The following is a 17,956-nucleotide window of genomic DNA, read 5'->3' as shown; positions in this document are numbered from 1 at the left end:
GGCGCAGCGACTGGGGCAGCTGAAGGCGCGAAAGCCGCGGTGAATTCGAACGCAGCGGGTGCACATAACCGGGCTGCAAGAAGGGCTGCGAGGCGCGACGGCAGGGAAGCGCGAATGCCCACGGGAACCGCGGTGGAGTAGAAGCAGCGTCGGGGGAGTTGTTAACCACTGGGGAGGCGAGACCGGCAGCAGCACAGCAATCGCCATTGCAGCCAGCGGGTGAAGAAGATGAGCGCGGGAAAGACCGCCAAGCGCGGGAAGCCGCCATTTTGGAAAAAAAAAAATTGCAAAGATGCCTAAACATGGGAATATTAATACTTTTGATAGCGACATCGAAGATTGGACCACGTATGTAGAACGCATAGAAGTTTATTGTAGAGCAAATAAGATACCAGATGGGGAGAAAGCACTAACCTTATTAAACTTAATGGGTGCGAAGACATACGGGCAATTGAAACACCTTCTACCACCAGAGAAACCGGCGGATAAGACTTTCGCGGATATTGTTACCGTCCTGAAAAATCATTTAAGCCCCACGCCGCTGATGCTAGCGGAACGATTTAAATTTTACAGCAGAAAGCAGCTGAAAGATGAAAGCAATGCTGAATTTTTAATTGAATTACGTAAGCTAGCAAAGTACTGTCAGTTTGGAACAGGACTAACAGATGCACTAAGAGATAAATTTGTGTGTGGATTGTTAAAAGAAGAGACACAAAAGCGACTGCTTGAGGAGAATGAGCTGATGCTTGATAAAGCTGTCGCTATGGCAGCATCGCACGAAGCCGCAGCGAGAGGCACGGCGGTAATGCAGCTACGGTCACCGGAACTCAGCACAAATCAAATGGTCTTGGGTACAGTAAAATGTTATCGTTGTGGAAAGACAGCGCACGATCAGAACCAGTGCTGGTTCAAAAATAAGGAATGCAGAAAATGTGGCAGGCTTGGTCACATAGTTAAAGTATGCCGGTCAGGAGAGAAGACCAGCAACAAAAAGTCACCACAGGGAAAGTACAGAAAGGTACACAAGGTGACAGAGAACAGTTCGAACGAACAGAAGTCAGATTCAGACGCCAGCAGTAATGAACTGGGTAGCTTAAGAGTACACAACGTTGGTAAGGAAGCAGACCTCCAGACAATTTGGGTCACACTTCAGATAGCAGGAGTCCAAGTGAAGATGGAATTGGACACTGGATCGGCCTTGACGGTCATGAATAAGAAAGATTACAAAAGGTTATTCCAACATATTCCCCTACGGGATACGGAGATTGTATTGAAAACATACACAGGGCAAAGAGTATACCCCATCGGAAAGATCGAGGTAAAGGTGGTCCACAAGGGCAAAGAAAGCCGAGGAATGGACTTATATGTGCTACCTGAAGGAGGTCCACCACTACTGGGACGGGAGTGGATTAGAAAAATGAATATGGACTGGCATTCCTTAAAAGCACTAACGGTAGATTCCGGGGAAACAGATGTCAAACCTAAACGATTGTCCAGAATATTGGACGATGCTAAAGAGGTGTTCCAGCAGGGACTGGGAACACTGAGAGGAATTACGGCAAACATCAAGATTGAAGAACATGCACAACCAAAATTTTTCAAAGCCAGACCGGTACCCTATGCGATACGACCTGCTGTGGAAGCGGAGCTGGAAGCGCTAGAACGTTCAGGAGTACTGTCTAAGGTAGACTGGAGTGAGTGGGCTACGCCCATTGTTCCCGTGATGAAACGTCCTTCGAGCAACAAGCCGGGAGAACCAGGGAAGGTTCGCATCTGTGGAGATTTCAAGATCACTTAATCCGGTGCTTCACACGGTGCAGTATCCGCTTCCACGGATTGAGGATATCTTCGCTTCATTGTCGGGCGGGAAACACTTCACCAAGATAGACCTGGCGCAGGCGTACTTACAGATGGAAGTTGAGGAAGAGTCACGCCAGTACCTCACGATCAACACGCATAGAGGCTTGTACCGGTATAATAGACTGGTTTTTGGAGTGGCATCGGCTCCAGCAATTTGGCAGAGGGCCATGGAGCAGGTATTACAGGGAATTCCAGGCACACAATGTTACCTGGACGATATTCTGATTACAGGAGATGGTGACGAGGAACACCTCACAAATTTGGAACTGATGCTCATCAGATTGAAAGAATATGGACTTCAAGTTAATCGGCAGAAATGTGAGTTTTTTCAGAAGCGGATCTCGTACTGTGGCCATGTCATTGACCAGGAGGGACTTCATAAGTCTCCTGACAAGATCGAAGCGGTTGTGAAGGCTCCCGCTCCAGTTAATGTATCTCAGTTGAGGTCGTTCCTAGGATTGATTAACTATTACCATAAGTTTCTGCCAAATTTATCCACGGTACTGCACCCGCTGAACGCTCTTTTGCAGAAGGGAGTACCATGGGAGTGGAGCGAGGACTGTAAGAAGGCCTTTCGCAAAAGCAAGGAATTGATAACCTCAGAGGAAGTGTTGGCTCACTTCAACCCAACACTGCCTATTCGTTTGGCTTGTGATGCTTCTCCATATGGTATTGGGGCAGTACTTTCACACAAGTTGCCAAATGGCACGGAGAGGCCAGTCGCATTCGCATCCAGATCATTGACCTCCGCTGAGCGCAACTATGCTCAGATAGATAGGGAGGCTCTCAGCCTTGTGTGGGGAGTAAAGAAGTTTAATCATTACCTGCAGGGCCAAAAGTTTACGCTTCTGACAGACCATCAGCCGTTGGTATCCATTTTTAACCCTAAGAAGGGTGTGTCGGTGATGACCGCACAGAGACTCCAGAGATGGTCCCTTTTCCTAGGGGCACATCAATATCAGATAGAATTCAAAGGTACAAAGCAGCATGGTAATGCTGATGGGCTGTCGCGCCTGCCACTACCTGAAGAAGAGGAGACAACGAAGGTTGACCCTGTTGAGTTATTTCACTTGACCATCATCGAGTGTTTACCAGTCACCAATGCAAGTATTGAAAGAGAAACCAGGAACGACCCGACACTGTCCCGAGTCTACGAGGTGACAGTGAAGGGATGGCCAGCACATGGTGATTCTCTGTTACCGGCATTCTCGGCAAGACGAGACCAGCTGTCCGTCTGTCAAGGAACATTGATGTATGGAACGAGAGTGATTATTCCTCCTAAGTTAAGGGAAAGAGTTCTAAAGGAACTGCATGAAGGTCATCTGGGGGGAGTCAAGATGAAAAGCCTTGCTAGGGCTTATGTGTGGTGGCCGGGTATCGACCAACAGATAGAGGAGCTGACGAAAAGCTGCTCAGGGTGCCAAAAAGTGCAAAATGCACCTCCGATTGCACCGCTGCATCCATGGGAATGGCCTTCAGCCCCATGGCAACGCGTACATATTGACTTTGCTGGTCCATTCATGGACTCCATGTTTCTAATTGCGGTGGACGCACATTCTAAATGGCCAGAAGTGATCAAGATGACTACCACTACTTCAGAAAAGACAATTGCGGTGTTAAGAACGATATTCGCAAGGAACGGATTGCCAGAACAAATATGTTCCGACAACGGACCACAGTTCGTGTCAGAAGAATTCCAAAAATTCTTAAAGAAGAATGGGGTGAAACATTATACCTCTGCCCCATATCATCCGGCTACAAATGGGTTGGCTGAGAGATTTGTACAAACATTCAAAAAGGCAATAAAGGCCATGAGCGAAGATCAGATTCCACTACAACATAAGGTGGACAAGTTTCTACTGGCATATCGAAACGCCGCTCATGCAGTGACAAACCAAAGTCCTGCCATGATGTTTTATAACAGGAGGTTGCGGTCCAGGTTGGACTTGTTAAAACCAAATGTGCGGAGGGAAGTTGAAAACAAACAGTTCCAGCATATAAATAACAAGACCACTCGGAGTTTCGAGGTAGGACAACCAGTGTTGGCCAGGGACTATGGAAACGAGAAATGGCAATCCGGAACAATTCGGGCCAGACAAGGACCCCTGATGTACACGGTAGATGTTGGTAAAAATGTAATACGGCGTCATGCTGACCAACTGGTAGAATCGAGAACAAAGGTCGAACCCATGGTTACGACAGAGACAACCGTGGAAGAAGTTAGTGAACCTGAAGCATCTACCTCGGCAGTGAATGTACCTGATGATGATGTCCAAGACATAAGAGACCAACTAGAGGAGTCACCTCAGCAACAAGAATCAGAGACCCCTGAAAGGCGTTATCCAACTCGAATCAGGAGGCCTCCTGAGAGACTGAACCTTTGAACTGTTTCTACATGAAGTTGTATAGATATGTGTTATTATGTTATGTTAAATGGGGATATAACTGTTAAGCTAAAAAGGGAGGATTGTGGTGTATGTAACTTGTTCCACCTTAAGAGAACTTAAACCTGTTCCACCTTAAGAGATGTACTACTTTCTCTGGCTGCTGTATACGGTAATACCGGTGGTGACCACACCGGTATATAAGTGCTGTGTAGTAATTTGCTGGGTAGTACAGCCCTAACCTCCGAATAGTAAAGACCTATTGAAAAGTTATTCTTGTAGTCTGTGTCAGTAATTGACCTTAAATATAACTGGAACACACGGACTTAACACCAAATATATATAGTTAGGAGTTATTTTCCTCTCAAATTATACTTATTGTGAATGCTGTACAGAATCAATTATGCCTGATATAAAAAACAAATATTGGTGAGTGCAATATCAATAGAAATAATACAAAAAAATGAAAAGCATATACTACCATTAAGGACCAAAAACTATTTTAAAAAAATCAAATTTAAAAACACACTTTATTTCTCTTAATACATTTTCTGTGTTTTTAAATATAATTTGGTTGCCTGCTTCCTACTGAGATGTGATCTCCAACATTTGACTATTCCCTGAATACCACAAGCCTACTTAGCATCCTTTAAGAACTGGAACTACTCCACCAAGGAATGAGGTCTTAATCTTAAACCAGGCATGGATTTCTCCATGACCATGAAGCTGTATAGCAGATTCTTTTTTTAATCATATTTGAAGATAAGGAATCACACTTTTTGACATTTTCTATCCATTCCCTAAAGATTATTAACTTTTCATTTTCAAATGGTGAAGCTCTACTAGATCAAAGGGTGGTACAAAAATAGGGTTCATAGTTGCATAGTATTTATAGCACAGTGGTATCTTTGTAATATTAGGTTTGAAATGTAAACTGCGAGGACAGCAACATTGTGCTGCAAGCTTGGCACAAATATTTATACAGCAATGATTGCGCCCCCAATAATATATCATTCAAAATTTTGCAAAGGCAAAAATACATTTTCCATCTGTTGTCTCATCAAGCAGCCTGGCTGAAAACTAGCACAACTTAATCCCCGTGTCTCTGTCTAGTCCATATAAACCTTGTAAGGTAATGAATCAGTTAATAGAGCACTCTGGCTTTGATCTTCACAGGTATCATCATATTAAATAAATTGATTCGGGTAGAGGAGGAAGTGAAAGCCTGACTGACCTAGTCCTTTCTAAATTTAAATAGATCTTCCTCAGGACTATTTGACAAACATTGTTATAGAGGCTACATAAATTACTTTTTCCTGAGAGAAAGAAATTTGGTGCATCTACTGTGGGACATATCTAATTGGAAGATTGAAAAGGAAATTCTAATCCATTTCTCATCTTACATAGGCTTTAGGAATCGAGAATGAAGATGATATCATCAAACTGACAGAGTTCTTCATAAAGAATTGTAAGGCGTCTAAATTTGAATTAGATAAGGTAAGATAACAGCGATTTCAGAAACAAAATTAAATGCACTTTGGATTTATGGTAACAATTGCTCTCTGAAAGGATTGCATTGGAATTTCATTGCTGTGGATTTTTAGAATTTTAGAATAAACCATACCTATTTAATTGAGGTTTATATGTTAATATGTGGCTGGATCTTGTTGCAGAAAATTTAAATTCATGTGGGAAAGTGTGAACTTTTTTACTCATTGGATGGCGTGATCAATTGCAGATGTGTTGACTTTATAAAATGATATACCATAAGCTTAGATTTAGGCTGGATTAACATTAAAAACGGAAGCTGACATGGTTTTACTTCAATGTAAGTGTGATTTCAACTTAAATTGAAAAATGGGCTGACAAAATTTGTCAATTGTCCATTTAAATGTGAATGTATACTGGCCAAGGCTTTCTGCCCTACCCAGCTCCAGTGGGGCAGGACTTATGTCTGCACCAGGGATGTCCCCTGATTCTGTCTGTATTTCCAGTTCTGGGGTCATTTAGATATGTGAGGCAGGCAGCCTTGGCTCAGTGGTAACACTCTCTCCTCTGAATCAGAAGGCCATGGGTTCAAGTCCCACTCCTGAGACTTGAGCACATAATCTAGGCTGACAGTTCAGTGCAGTACTGAGAAAGTGCTACACTTTCAGAGGTGCCATCTTTTGGATGAGACATTAAACCAAGACATCTGGCCTCTCGGGTGGACTTAAAAGATTCCATGGTACTATTCAAAGAAGAGCAGGGGAGTTCTCCCGATGTCCTGGCTAATATTTATCCTTCAACCAAAACCAGAAAACAGATTATCTGGCCATTTACTTCATTGCTGTTTGTGGGAGCTTGCTGTGCCCAAATTGACTGCTGTGTTTCCTACATTACAACAGTGACTACACTTAAAAAAGTACTTAATTATTTAAATGGTTGTAAAGCGCTTTGGGTTGTCCTGAGGTCCAGGAAGGACAATATAAATGCAAGTCTTTTCTTCCTTTCTTTCTCAAGCCTCTGCAGGGGAGTCATGCCAGTCTGGGTGGCAATTTGCTCTTGTTTGAGCTACTTGTTGAAACAAAATTGTTTTTTGAGGCTTGGAGAGCATTTTGCTCCAGTGCTCCCTCTGCTGACAGGCAGGTCGTTTGTCCCGTGTTCGAAGGGTGTAAATGGCAGGACACATGGTGGAGTCTCTGTTTCTTTTATTTGCATATCTTTCCATGTACTGGCGGGTTTCTCAGCAGGGCTGGCCACTGGAGAGAGGCAGAAATCCTAGGTCACTATATCTACAGTGTAGTGAAGCACAATCAGAGTTGTCTCTCTACAGTATTAGCTGTTGTTTATGCAGAAAATAGATGCAGTAAAATGTGGCCAATTAAAGTTGAATTGGAAGTAAGGTGCATTTATATAGCACTGTTATCAAGCAAAAACCTCCCAAGATGCTTCACAGAAGCATAATCAGGCAAAAATTGACTGAGCCAAACAAAATATTAGGAAGGGTGACTAAAAGCTTGGTCAAAGAGGTAGGTTTTAAGGAAGGTCTCGAAGGAGAAGAGAAGTGGAGGTGCAGAGAGGTTTAGAGAGAAAATTTCAGAGTTTAGGGCCTAGACAGCTGAAGGTGCGACTGCCCATGATGGATCAAAAGGACTGGAACATAGAGCTCTCGGAGTGTTATAGGGCTGGAGGAGGTTACAGTGATAGGAAGGGACAAGGCCATAAAGGGATTTGAACAGAAGTTTGAGAATTTTAAATTAGAGACATTAGGGGACCAGGGCCAGTGTAAGTCAACAAACACGGGTAATAGTTGAGCAAGACTTGGTGTGGGTTAGGATACGGGTAGCAGAGTTTTGGATGATCTGAAGTTTATGGAGTATGGGAGGCTGGCCAGGAGAGCATTCGAATAGTCAAGTCTGGAGATGACAAAAGCATGGATGAGGGTTTCAGTAGCAGTTGAGCTGTGGTGGTGGGGAGATGGCTGGTATTACAGAGGTGGAAGTAGGCAGTCTTTGTGATGGAGAAGGTATGGGGTCAGAAGCTCAGTTCGGGGTCAAATAGGATGGCGAGGTTGCAAACAGTCAGCTTCAATTTGGGACAGTAACCAGGAAGGGCGAAGTAATTGATGACGGGTTGAAGATGATGGCTTTGGTCTTCCCAATATTTAATGTAGAAGAACATTCCAAAGCATTTTACAGAGGGTGTTGGGGAAGGAATTTCAGGCAGTGATGAGAGACTTAACAGAGATGATGAAAAGCTTAGCTGGAAAGAAGATATTTTAAGAAGGCTTTTAAGGGCAGACAGAAAAGTATTGAGGCAGAAGACTTCGAAAGAGATTTCCAGAAAGTAGGGTTGAGGCAGTTGATGGGAAAGATAATGCACAGGAGGCCATAGTGGGAGGACTGAAGGATATGGAGGAGACGTAGGCTAAAGGAGGTTGCCGAGGTAAGTTGAGAATGGTAGTAGAGGAATTTGAAGATGAGGATGGTGGTGATGGGCAAGCGGGACACAGTGTGGCACAGTATACAGGTGTCAGAGTTTTGGACAAGTTGGATGTTATGGAGGGTGCAGGATATGAGGTTGGCAAGGAAGGCATTGGAGAAATTGAATCTGGAGGTTACTGAATTGTGGGTAAAGATTTTGGCAGCAGTGGGGATGAAATGGAGGTAGGGGCAGAGATGGGCAGTGATGTGGAGGTGGAAGTAAGCAGTGTTGCTGATTGATGAGATAAATTGTAAATATGAAATTTTATTGGTAGCACCAAAACAGAAATAGTGGCAAAACCTGAATAGGAAGTTACAGCCATCAAACCTGCATGAAGGATCGCACCTTGTTGTGTATCTCTAGAACTACTGAATATATTCCTTTATTAATGCCTTGTATGGTCAACGCCACTGTGCAAATGAGTTTTATGTGGCCATGGGCAGATCTTAGTATCACTACTGAAGCACAGCACATCGCATTTGATTCTTCCAGCACTACCCACATGGCTAATCTTTCTACTGTAGTTACTTGGCCCAGGCAGAATATTTTTGCAGTATTTACAGTGTCAATGAGCCTGACCCTTGAATTTAAACTAGTTGTTTGATTTTTTTTTTAAGCATTAAAATACAATTTCAGAGTTATAATAGAAGAAAATGTCCTCAGCCACCAAGGATGAACTAATCCCATGAACAGACAGCTGGATAAAAGTAATTGTTATACAATCTGTAATACACAGCTCCTCAGTACATACATATGTCGAAGTAGCATAAAGTATACTTAGAATCATAGTATATGGGCAATAGCATAATCTGAAAAATGTGTGTATTCCATTGTCTTTTTCAGGGTAAATTCCTCCAGCTTTGGGCACATTCATGGAATGCTGTGAGCAAATGGGGGGCCGAGAAATTCGTCACGGGCGGTGCCGCAAAACGAGCGGTATCAGATCGGCCGCCTGTTATACGCAGCGTCTGATATTCATTTCCATTGACTGCAGTGGAACTGAATATCAGGCATTGCGTATCACGGGCGGTTGATCCCATACCGCCCGTTTTGTGCCACTGCCTGAGTCGAATTTCTAGGCTGGGATCTTTCTAGTCTTATCTCACATGCTGGAGATGTTCATGGAACATTGGCCCAAAAATTGCGGTCCGTGGTGTAGCTCCGGAGTACGCCGCAGACCTGGGAAAAGAATACGAACCTCTCTGACGCTGCGTACTGGAGGCCAGCTTAATGGCCCACGGATCCCAGGGGCGCAGCCTGTGCGGAAACGTACCTGGGATCACATGGGCCTGGTCCTCCAATCAGGAAACAGAATTACATTTTACATCATTTCAGAAGGGAATCCCGTAATCAGATTTAATTACAATTACTTTACAGGATTGGAATTAAATTCCTAATTAGCTTCATTCCATTAACTTCACTACATCTTAGTTTTGTTAATAAAAATTTAATTTTGCTGATAATTATCGACATCATTAAAACTCCAATCTTTGCAGAAACAAGAAAAACTCATTTGATACAATTAAACAATCCGATTTCCGAGATGAAAATGGTTAAAACATGCCTGAGGTAGCCCCTTACAGCTGATACAAACAGGCCCTGCACCTGTTTGCATCAACCGTAAAATTTTCGTACGTAATTGCTGGACAGTTGGTGGGCAAATAGCCCAACTCTGTGCCAGCAATTGATTTTTCTTCGGCTGTGCGGATGATCTGTCAATGCGTACGTTGACAGATCGCAAATTCGGGATTTAGCACGTGTGGAAATCCCGAACTTGCAGTCCATTTCAAAGACCGCCATACCCACAGCAAATTCTAGCCCAATAGGACTGGGAAGCTGAGGGATTTTTACACTTTTACACTTTCTCCCTGCCCCTGAAGAGGTTTGGCTATTCCACTGTGTATCCTCCCATGGCTTTTGAAGCTTCGTCCAGAATTTCCATCTACACCAGTGGCAAACTGGGCCAGACATTTATCGTTATTGTTATTGTGGCTCATGTGATTCCATAAGGGTAAAGTTTAAAACAAAAATAGTATTTATCACTTTCTTTTGCTGTGTAACGTAAGGGAAGTAAAATGCCACATAGAAAACCTTGGTGTGTAATGGAACACTTTTATTTTCGATGTAATGAATGCTCTATTTCTGAGCATTTTTGAGTAAATTGAAGATAATCTAGTTTGATAAGATATTGATATTTCAGCATCAGTAGTGTAGTGGATTTCTCCATTCTGTAAGTATGTGTATTGGTTGCCTTTAGGACACTGAAACTTTTTTGCAGCAGCTTGATGAAAAGGTACAAAAAGAAGTACAAGCTAATGCAGAGGAGCAAGAAGATGGTACGGGACCAACAGCAGTGGAAGATGTCTGCATGAGTAAAGAGGAGGTGCAAGAGGCCAATGCTTGTGCAGATCTGCTATCCAAGCAGCATTCAGAACTTGTTCACCCTAATGACATCCTCAAAACTCTAAGATTTTTCCTTGAAAACAATCAGCAACCAAGGTGTGTGATATTTTTTAAAGCCTTTACAACTCATAAGTCAAAACCATTCTCTGTCCATAAAGGCATTTTCCCCACTTCCTTTTTTCTACCTTTGTCTTCTGGAGGCAGTAACCTTTGCCGGGGTACAGTTTCTTGGACCCTGGCAGCCCTTCAATACCTTATTCAAGTGGCCATTCTTCCCGTATGACCCAATATGCTAAGTCTTGGCATGGTAGCGAGGTCAAAGATAATCATAGCCAAGACTGATGCTGTTTTCACATGATCTCCATTCACATGGACTTTCCAGCATGGGTCACTATATAGTGATGAGGAGTGCAAACCCTTAGACCACTTGTGCCACTACTGTGCCCAAATTGAGGTCATATATCTTACATAGCCTGTATGGCTCAGTAGCACACTATTAGATTATTTTCCTAAATAAGCCATTAAGGGGAGCATTTTTTAAAAAAAATGTTAATTTCAATTCGTTCATGGGATGTGGGCGTTGCTGGCAAGGTCAGCATTTATTGCCCATCCCTAATTGCCCTTGAGAGGGTGGTAGTGAGCTGCTGCCTTGAACCGCTGCAGTCCATGAGGTGAAGGTACTCCCATAGTGCTGTTAGGGAGTTCCAGGATTTTGACCCAGCGACGATGAAGGAACGGCGATGAATTTCCAAATCAGGATGGTGTGTGACTTGAAGGTGATGGTGTTCCCATGTGCCTGCTGCCCCTGTCCTTCTAGGTGGTAGAGGTCGCGAGTTTGGGAGGTGGGATTCTGTCATACTACAGGTTATTCTGTGAAGAAACAACATGAAGCAAGTTGCTGTATCTTTATGTTTGATTATGGGATTTGTTAATTATTTGCAGCTAAGCTTGGGCACATATTAAGTTTGAGTAGCCAAAGACTTTTACTATTTCACTGTGCAACATGAGCAATTTTTGCCATGCAGAATAAATAGCAATCCCTCTTAGTAAATGTTCTTACCAAGTCAAATGCAAACAAAACTATTTGAAACAATTAAAAAAAAAAATCTTCTTACCAAGTCAAATGCAAACAAAACTATTTGAAACAATTTAAAAAAAAATCACTGACACAATAGTAATGTGGGGGAGAATACTGAAAATGTGAGTTTCAGAAAAGCTGTAAGGAACATTAATTGAGCCTTGTAAGGGAAAAACATCCTTATTTAGCTCTAAGAAGCTTATTACCAATTGATTTTAAAATCATGATTGTTCCTCAGATTTTTGTTAGCCTTTTTACAAGCATTTCTGTTTGTCTTTTCTGTAAGCACTCACCCTCTCTTATGTTTATATGATCTAGCCACAGTTTCTACTTGAGCCTTTGTTCTGATGTCTTTTGTTAGCTTGTCTCTCTTCTCGCAGATTTTCTTTACCTTGTCTTTATATACTTTTACTTTCTTCCAAATGCTGATCTCACACATGCATCTGATATTCCTGACCACCAGCTTTCAAAACAGCAAGAAGAAAATTACCAAAGCTTATTTCTCCCCTGAAATTGGAGCCATCAACCAACATCATTGAAAGTTAACACAACCACCATTTCCTTCACTTAGTCATTCTTAAATATCTATTTTTTTTCCTAATGTGCAATATTATTAAGGGGAAATTTCAGACTTGGTTTTATATGATCAGGAAAAAAAGATTTTAAAATAACTCTGCGAACTGCAGAAATTCTTGTCAGCTGTTTCTTGTCAGTGTTTTTGCAATTTGACCGTGACCAATGGTGAAAGATGTGAGCACAATATAGCATAACTTCCCAACAAGGTTTTATTAGGTTTATTTTCTTCAGGGGAAAACTGCAGCCCAAAGTGGCCACTGTGAAGGAGAGGGATAGCTCTGAGGATAGTGCTTACTGGGATGCCATGGCAAAGGTCATCCCTGAAAACAAATTGAAGACCTGGAATTATCTAGAAGATGCACTGGGCAAGTACTTGTAAGTATATCGCACACCAAATAGTAGTGAAATGTCAAATTTAATGTACAGCATTATATATAAAATTTGGTTCCTGAAACTGAAAAGCAGCATACAATTTTTATCTTTTATACCACTGAGTCTCTTAATTTTCAAAATATGCATCTCTTTTCCTCACACTTTTGTAAAACTGATTTTATGTGATTTTGTTTTATTCATTGGATGTGGGCCTGCATTTATTGCTCATCCCTAATTGCCCTTGAGAAGGTGGTGGTGTACAACTGAGTGGCTTGCTCGGCCATTTCAGAGGGCAGTTAAGAATCAACCACATTGCTGTGGGTCTGGCGTCACATATAGGCCAGACCAGGTAAGGACGGCAGATTTCCTCCCCTAAAGGACATTAGTGAACCAGATAGGTTCCAGATTTATTTAACTGAATTTAAATTCCCCAGCTGCCATGGTGGAATTTGAACTGCTGTCTCTGGATCATTAGTTCTGGATTACTAGTCCAGTAACATAACCACGATGCTACCGTATCCTGCATGGAATAAATGTCAATTTTTTTGCCCCATCTTTAAATGAACTCTTATGCAACACACAGCTCTCCAACCAAAGGGGTGCACAAAAAATTGCTACCAGTCCTGTCGCAGTAAAAGATGCACAGTAAGACAGTTTCACCTCTCTGTGAGGAAGCATGTGGCTTTGGCTTTAGTGCTTTCCCCTGACCGCACACTTAATACAGTATTGGGAACTTACAGGTATGACTGTACATCCTTGGACCACCAATGCCGTGCATCACTGCAATGTCCCAATTCTTAGTATTAATTTTTTAATGCATCTTGATGCATTTTTTATTATAATGCCAAAATGCTACAACCATTATTAAAAGATTAATTTAAGTCACAAATTATTTAATGCACTGATTTACATCATAGAGCTACTAGGGTTAATAGTTTTATTTAGAATTCATGTTAGTACTGCACAGAAAATCTGAAGGTAAAACTTTTGTAATTTGAAAATACCTAATATACCATCTTCTGCTACCTGCTCTTCCTGAAGAGATATTTAACAATGTACTTTCAAACATATTCCATACTTGCTATACCCCTTTATAGTATAATTTAATAGTGGGAATTCACCACTGTAAACATGGCTTTCCATATTTCTACATCTGCAGTTCTTTCACCAGTGCAGATTATACATATGTCATCATATATCTCAACTGTTTTAGATTTTGGGCACATAGTACATTGGGGAGAAGGGAGGAAACAAGCTCGGGAGCTTGGGAAATTAATATTGCTTTGCATCCATGTTACTGTTTATGTAAGTGACATAGTGGGGCTTGACCAAATTGGCAAGCCTTGGCAATGGTTTGAGAACAGTGTAACAGAAATTAGGCACTTTTCTCTAGTTTTGGTTCAGTGGTTGTTTCTTTAACTCCAGTCACAATACATAAGCAGTTTAAATCCATGTGCAGTTTAGATTCCTGTACCAAGCTTGTTTGATACAATGTTGAAAGTTTTATTGGTTACAAGCTGGAAAGAAAACAACTCAAATGCTGTGTGATTGGGGGTTAGTTTGCACGTGACTTACAGTTCCCTTTTATATTTGAGTGATGGAATATTCAAAATCCAGGAAAGGAAGAAAAAAAAAGAAAGGCTTGCATTTATATAGCGCATTTCATGACCACCGGACATCTCAAAGCACTTTATAGTCAATGAAGTACTTTTTGAAAGTGTAGTCATTGTTGTAATGTAGGAAACATGACAGTCAATTTGCACACAGCAAGCTCCCACAAACAGCAATGTGATAGTGACCAGATAATCTGTTTTAGTGATGTTGATTGAGGGATAACTATTGGCCAGGACACCGGGAATAACTCCCCTGCTCTTCTTCGAAATAGTGCCATGGGATCTTTTACGTGCACCTGAGAGAGCAGACAGGGCCTCGGTTTAATGTCTCATCCAAAAGACGGCACCTCTGGCAGTGAACTCCCTCAGCACTGCACTAGAGTGTCAGCCTAGATTTTTGTGCTCAAGTCCCTGGAGTGGGACTTGAACCCACAACCTTCTGACTCAGAGGCAAGGGTGCTACCCACTGAGCCACGGCTGACACGTCTGAAGTCTTGATAAATCCTCTGAACTCAAAATACTGATTCTGTTTAAATCAGAGGGGTCAGTTTGAAACTTCTGAAAGAGAAAAATTCAGTTTGAATTGATAAGAAACAGTCTGGGTAAATTAGGCTCCCAAAATAGTAAGAAATTCAAGGAAAAGAAACACAATTATTAAATTACAAACATACAAGTATACAAAAACAGCCAGGAAAAGACCAGCTGATTCATCAAACCATTTACACAAAGGGTTAGCTTAGTTCTTAGAGTTGCATTCTTTTATTATTTGTCCCTGAGTCGTATGGCAGGATATGTATTGTAAATATATAACTATATTATAGTTTTTACCTATTTGGTTGTTCATCTTTTAAAAAAATTAATGAATGTGATTTTCTAACACTTTTGAAAACCGGCGCGAGCACCGAGGCCCGACCAGTTCGGACCAGGGAGCGAGGCGAGGTGGAGCCCGGTATAAAAACCGCCGTGAGCACCGAGGCCCGACCAGTTCGGACCAGGGAGCGAGGCGAGGCGGAGCCTGGTATAAAAACTGGCGCGAGCACCGAGGCCCGACCAGTTCGGACCAGGGAGCGAGGCGAGGCGGAGCCCGGTATAAAAACCGGCGCGAGCTCCGAGGCCCGACCAGTTCGGACCAGGGAGCGAGGCGAGGCGGAGCCCGGTATAAAAACCGGCGCGAGCACCGAGGCCCGACCAGTTCGGACCAGGGAGCGAGGCGAGGCAGAGCCCGGTATAAAAACTGGCGCGAGCACCGAGGCCCGACCAGTTCGGACCAGGGAGCGAGGCGAGGCTTACCAACTCAGCAGCGGGGAGAGAGGTAAAAAGTAATCAGAGTGTGACATCACCAGGGAGCAGGTAAGTGATTGGTTGGTGAGTATTTCTCTTTTTTAAACTTTAACTCTGTGGTTTATAGTTGCTAAGGTCTTTCTGGTGTAGCGGGGACTGTTGTTAAACCATACAAGCGCCTTAGAGTTTATCTTTAATTGGTGATAGTGAATTAATTTAATTAATTAAAGGGTAAGTCATGCCAGGAGAGCCCAGCCCCGTGTTATGCTCCTCTTGCTCTATGTGAGAATTCAGGGACACTGCCGGTGTCCCTGATGACCACGTGTGCCAGAAATGCATCCAGCTGCAGCTACTAGCAGACCGCATTGCGGCGCTGGAGCTGCGGATGGATGGGCTTTGGAGCATTCACGATGCTGAGAGGGTCGTGGATAACACGTTTGATGAGGGGGTCACACCGCAGGTAAGGACTGCACAGGCAGAAGGGAAATGGGTGACCATCAGGCAGAGCAGTAGAGGCAGGCAGGTAGTGCAGGGGACCCCTGTGGCCATCCCCCTCTCAAACAGGTATACCGATTTGGATACTGTTGAGGGGGATGATTTACCAGAGGAAGGCAGCAGCAGCCAACTTCCCGGCACCAGGGGTGCTTCTGCTGCTCAGGAAGGGAGGAAAACGAGTGGGAGAGCAATAGTGGTAGGGGATTCTATCGTAAGGGGAACAGATAGGCGTTTCTGTGGCCGTAGACGTGACTCCAGGATGGTTTGTTGCCTCCCTGGTGCCAGGGTCAAGGATGTCACTGAACGGCTGCAGGGCATTCTGAAGGGGGAGGGTGAACAGTCAGAGGTCGTGGTTCACATTGGGACCAATGACACGGGTAGGAAGAGGGATGAGGTCCTGCAGCAAGAATTTAGGGAGCTAGGTAGCAGATTAAAGAGCAGGACCTCAAAGGTTGTAATCTCTGGATTACTCCCGGTGCCACGTGCTAGTGGAGCAGTTTCAAAACTGAGATGAGGAGGAACTACTTCACTCAGAGGGTGGTAGGTCCATGGAATATGCTGCCCCAAAAAGCTGTCGAAGCTACATCATTACATAAATTTAAAACAGAAATAGACAGTTTCCTAGTAGAAAAGGGAATTAAGGGTTACGGGGAGCGGGCAGGAATTTGGACATGAGTCTAGGTTCGGATAGGTCATGGCCCTGGGGGTAGCGGAGCGGGCCCAGGGGCCGTGTAGCCTGATCCTGCTCCTGTTTTCGTGTGTCTAATGCTGTTAGATTCAGGAGATAGTCCTGTCATAGTGGATTGGCGGTTAGGATCAGATCAGCCATGATCTTATTGAATGGCGGAGCAGGCTCGAGGGGCCAATTGGCCTACTCCTGCTCCTATTTCTTATGTTCTTATGTTCTAGGAGGATAGAGCAGATGAATGCGTGGCTAAAGAGTTGGTGCAGGAGGGAGGGCTTTAGTTTCCTGGATCACTGAGCCTGCTTCTGGGGAAGGTGGGACTTGTACAAGTCGGATGGGTTGCACCTGAACCAGAGCGGGACAAATATCCTTGCGGGGAGGTTTGCTGGCACTGTTCGGGGGGGTTTAAACTAAAATGGCAGGGTGTTGGGAACCTGAGCAGGGAGATAGAGGAAAGGGAAGCAGGGATAAAAGCAAAAGATAGGAAGGAGAAAAACAAAAGTAGCAGTCAGAGAAACCAACGGTTTAAATCAAACATGGCCACAGTAAATAATAATTCTAATAGGTCTAAGAGCGTTAAAAAAAAAAAAGCCTGAAGGCTTTGTGTCTTAATGCGAGGAGCATTTGTAATAAGGTGGACGAATTGGCTGCGCAAATAGAGGTAAACGAATATGATTTGGTTGAGATTACGGAAACGGAAGGGGGATAGATAGGAGTTTCTGTGGCCGAGACCGAGACTCCAAGATGGTATGTTGCCTCCCTGGTGCAAGGGTCAAGGATGTCTTGGAGCGGGTGCAGAGCATTCTGAAGGGGGAGGGGGATCAGCCAGTTGTCGTGGTACATGTAGGTACCAACGATGTAGGTAAAAAGAGGGAGGAGGTCCTACAAGCTGAATTTAGGGAGTTAGGAGCTAAATTGAAAAGTAGGACCTCAAAGGTAGTAATCTCTGGATTGCTACCAGTGCCACGAGCTAATAAGTTTAGAGAGAGTAAGATAGATAAGCTAAATACGTGGCTTGAGCAGTGGTGCAAGGGAGAGGGATTTAAATTCTTGAGGCATTGGAACCAGTTCTTGGGGAGGAGTGACCTGTACCAAGGGGACGGTCTACACCTGAACTGTGAGGGAGCCGATGTCCTCGGGGTAATATTTTCTAGGGCGGTTCGGGAGGATTTAAACTAATTTGGCAGGGGGATGGGAACCTAGGTAGTGGAAAAGAGGGAAGTCATATGAAGTCAGAAATAGA

The 17,956-nt window shown here is 43.4% G+C and overlaps 1 protein-coding gene across 2 annotated transcripts in view; it reads left to right on the top strand.

Moving 5' to 3' along the window:
- drc1 (dynein regulatory complex subunit 1 homolog (Chlamydomonas)) overlaps nucleotides 1–17,956 on the top strand; it is a 132,151-nt gene that overhangs the window by 96,084 nt on the left and 18,111 nt on the right. For both annotated transcript variants that reach the window (XM_085996879.1, XM_085996880.1), the window contains exons 13-15: nucleotides 5,652–5,741; nucleotides 10,468–10,709; nucleotides 12,499–12,642. In XM_085996879.1, the coding sequence (XP_085853005.1) occupies nucleotides 5,652–5,741; nucleotides 10,468–10,709; nucleotides 12,499–12,642 (476 nt within the window). The remainder of the gene's footprint in view (nucleotides 1–5,651; nucleotides 5,742–10,467; nucleotides 10,710–12,498; nucleotides 12,643–17,956) is intronic.

Source organism: Somniosus microcephalus, chromosome 9 (assembly GCF_052327205.1).
Source record: "Somniosus microcephalus isolate GS21.2 chromosome 9, FLI_Smic_1.0, whole genome shotgun sequence".
Classification (NCBI taxonomy): domain Eukaryota; kingdom Metazoa; phylum Chordata; class Chondrichthyes; order Squaliformes; family Somniosidae; genus Somniosus; species Somniosus microcephalus.
Note: the sequence above shows the minus strand (reverse complement) of the source record. Positions and strands in the feature narration are given on the sequence as shown.